Source organism: Penaeus vannamei, chromosome 12 (assembly GCF_042767895.1).
Source record: "Penaeus vannamei isolate JL-2024 chromosome 12, ASM4276789v1, whole genome shotgun sequence".
In the NCBI taxonomy this organism is placed as follows: Eukaryota; Metazoa; Arthropoda; class Malacostraca; order Decapoda; family Penaeidae; genus Penaeus; species Penaeus vannamei.
In genome coordinates this window covers 27,216,536-27,219,035 of record NC_091560.1, presented here as the reverse complement: position 1 = coordinate 27,219,035, position 2,500 = coordinate 27,216,536, and the positions used below count along the sequence as shown (strand labels likewise).

General features: G+C 50.0%; 1 protein-coding gene across 1 annotated transcript in view; it reads right to left on the bottom strand.

Moving 5' to 3' along the window:
* The window catches only part of LOC113812804 (no long nerve cord), a 102,682-nt gene that overhangs the window by 38,423 nt on the left and 61,759 nt on the right, over nucleotides 1–2,500 (bottom strand). The window contains exons 8-9 of the mRNA XM_070127673.1: nucleotides 2,432–2,500; nucleotides 2,143–2,251 (exon numbers count right to left, since the gene is read on the bottom strand). The exon at nucleotides 2,432–2,500 is cut by the window's right edge and continues 112 nt beyond it. Coding sequence (XP_069983774.1) covers nucleotides 2,143–2,251; nucleotides 2,432–2,500 — 178 coding nt within the window. The remainder of the gene's footprint in view (nucleotides 1–2,142; nucleotides 2,252–2,431) is intronic.

Below are 2,500 nucleotides of genomic sequence, written 5' to 3'. Positions count from 1 at the left end.
CGATGTTACTTACTTGCATCACTTAAATGAACATAAACATGCACACACAATGGTCGATAACAACAAAAAACGAAAATCAACCATTTGCATCTCGACCAAAGACCCGCTTTGTGTTCCAGTCGATTCCAGTCCAACAGAAACCACAGTCAACACACAGAGACTGAGCCGGAGCCAAACTTTTCTAATGGAAAGTTAACTCGGCTCTTAACCTAATTACGTTCATGTATTTCCCTCAGATCCCGGGAAAAGTGATCATTCGTTTTCAAATCAGCAACGCAAGGGCGCCTAAGGCCAGGGGAGGAGAGAGGGAGAGGTGGGAAAGTGGGTGGAATGGCGGGGAGTGGGAAGGAAAGAGGAATGGAGAGGGAAGGGGCGGAGTGAGGAGACGGGAGCGAAAGGGGACAAGCGAAGACAACTGGAAGAAATGGAAATGGTCTGGGTGGAAGAGAAAGAAAAAAAATATGCAGACGAATGGATATACATTTAGATAGATGGATAGATAGACAAACAGAGAGAGAGAGAGAGAGAGAGAGAGAGAGAGAGAGAGAGAGAGAGAGAGAGAGAGAGGAGAGAGAGAGAGAGAAGAGGAGAGAGAGAGAGAGAGAGGAGAGAGAGAGAGAGTGAGTCAGTGAGTGAGTGAGAGAGTGAGAGAGAGAGAGAGAGAGAGAGAGAGAGAGAGAGAGAGAGAGAGAGAGAGAGAGAGAGAGAGAGAGAGAGAGAGAGAGAGGAGAGAGAGCGAGAGAGAGAGCGAGAGAGCGAGAGAGCGAGAGAGCGAGAGAAAGACCAAGAGAGAGTGAGAGAGAGAGAGAGAGATGAGAGAAGAGAGAGAGAGAGAGAGCGAGAGAAGAGAGAGAGAGAGAGAGAGAGAGAGAGAGAGCGAGAGCGAGAGCGAGAAGAGAGAGAGAGAGCGAGAGAAGAGAGAGAGAGAGAGAGAGCGAGAGAAGAGAGAGAGAGAGAGAGCGAGAGAGAGAGAGAGAGAGAGAGAGAGAGCGAGAGAGAGAGAGAGAGAGAGAGAGAGAGAGAGAGAGAGAGAGAGAGAGAGAGAGAGAGAGAGAGAGAGAGAGAGAGAGAGAGAGATGCCTGGGGAATAACACAGTGGCAGGAAGAGACGGAAAGGCAAGAAACGTAGCTGGCAGGAAGGAAGAGGGCTCGCGCGCCGGGGTCTTGCACCGGCAGGAGGCGACAAACATGGAATGATTTTTGGAGACAACTAACCTCCGCCGCGGCCGCCTCCCTTCTTCCCTCGAAGGGAAAGAGGGAAGAGGGGGACGGAAAGGAAGAGAGAGAGGAGGACGAAGCAAGGGAGAAGGGGCGATAATGGGAATTTGTTGGGGTTGTACCTTTGCCTCGAGAACGCCAAGTTTCCGGGAGCCGCAGTGTGTAAGCGGGCCAAGGAGCGGATGTCGCGCACGAAACCGACGTTCCTGGCCAGCGCCATGCAGTTTCTCAGGTACTGCGTCACCATCATGACTGTCACGCTCGAGAGTGCCACCGGTCTTGGCTCCGCGTGCCATGAGTCCGTCGCCTGGGTCCGTGTACCGCGGTCCTGTCGCCTGGGTCTGATTGTCATGATCTTGTCTCCTAGTTCTGAGTTTCGTGTTCGGATGCTCACTGTCGCGATGCCCTCTCCCTGGTCGTGTGGCCTGCCCTGTCTTCTAGTTCTGAGTGTCATGACCCTGCTTTCTGGTTCTGATTGCCATGAACCTCTTCCCTGGTTCTGAGTTACTAAGCAGTCTTACGTCTCTTAATGCTGTGATCCTGTTTTCTGGCTTTCACGCCTCAGTGTCCTGGTTTCCCTGCTCTAGTTACGAGGTTCAGATGATGTTATCGACTTGGCACCAGTTAGAAAGCTAGACATGTTAAGTATATGGTGGATTCAGTTTTCCTCTTGCGTCATTTGACCCAATTACATTTCCTTATTAATCAAAAGGCTGAAATTGTGACTGTCACTTCTAAATTAAAAATGCAAACGTCAACATTTTTTCCTCTCACTGGAACTGGGAAAGTCTAGAATCTAGAAGTCTAGAATCTAGTAAAGAAGATCTATCGATAAACAAATAAACAGGAAATCGCGCATTGCTCGTGTAAGAATATTCACACACACAGACTGACACACAAAGCTGTTCGACATGAGGCACTCACGTGGGCTCGGCGGGCACCTGCTGGTCGGCCGTGAGAGCCTGCGGGCGGGGCATCAGGGGGGCCACGCCTTCCTCGCTCGCCAGGTCCTGCTCTTCCGTCCACCAGGCAGCTGAGGAGGACAAAGTACAAGGCAGCTGAGGATGCTGTTTATGACGGTATTTACCAATTTTGTATTTTCTTCGCTTAATTATTGAATGAGATTCTATTTTTGTCATATGGCATCATCGATTAATGTCTTAACCTATTTCCCTTTAAATATAAATATTCATGGGAATATCCGGTTACTTACGTGTATAAGGCTGATGTCTCGGGTGTGCCAGGGTGGTAGGCGGAGGGCACGTTATGCCGGTTCTACAAG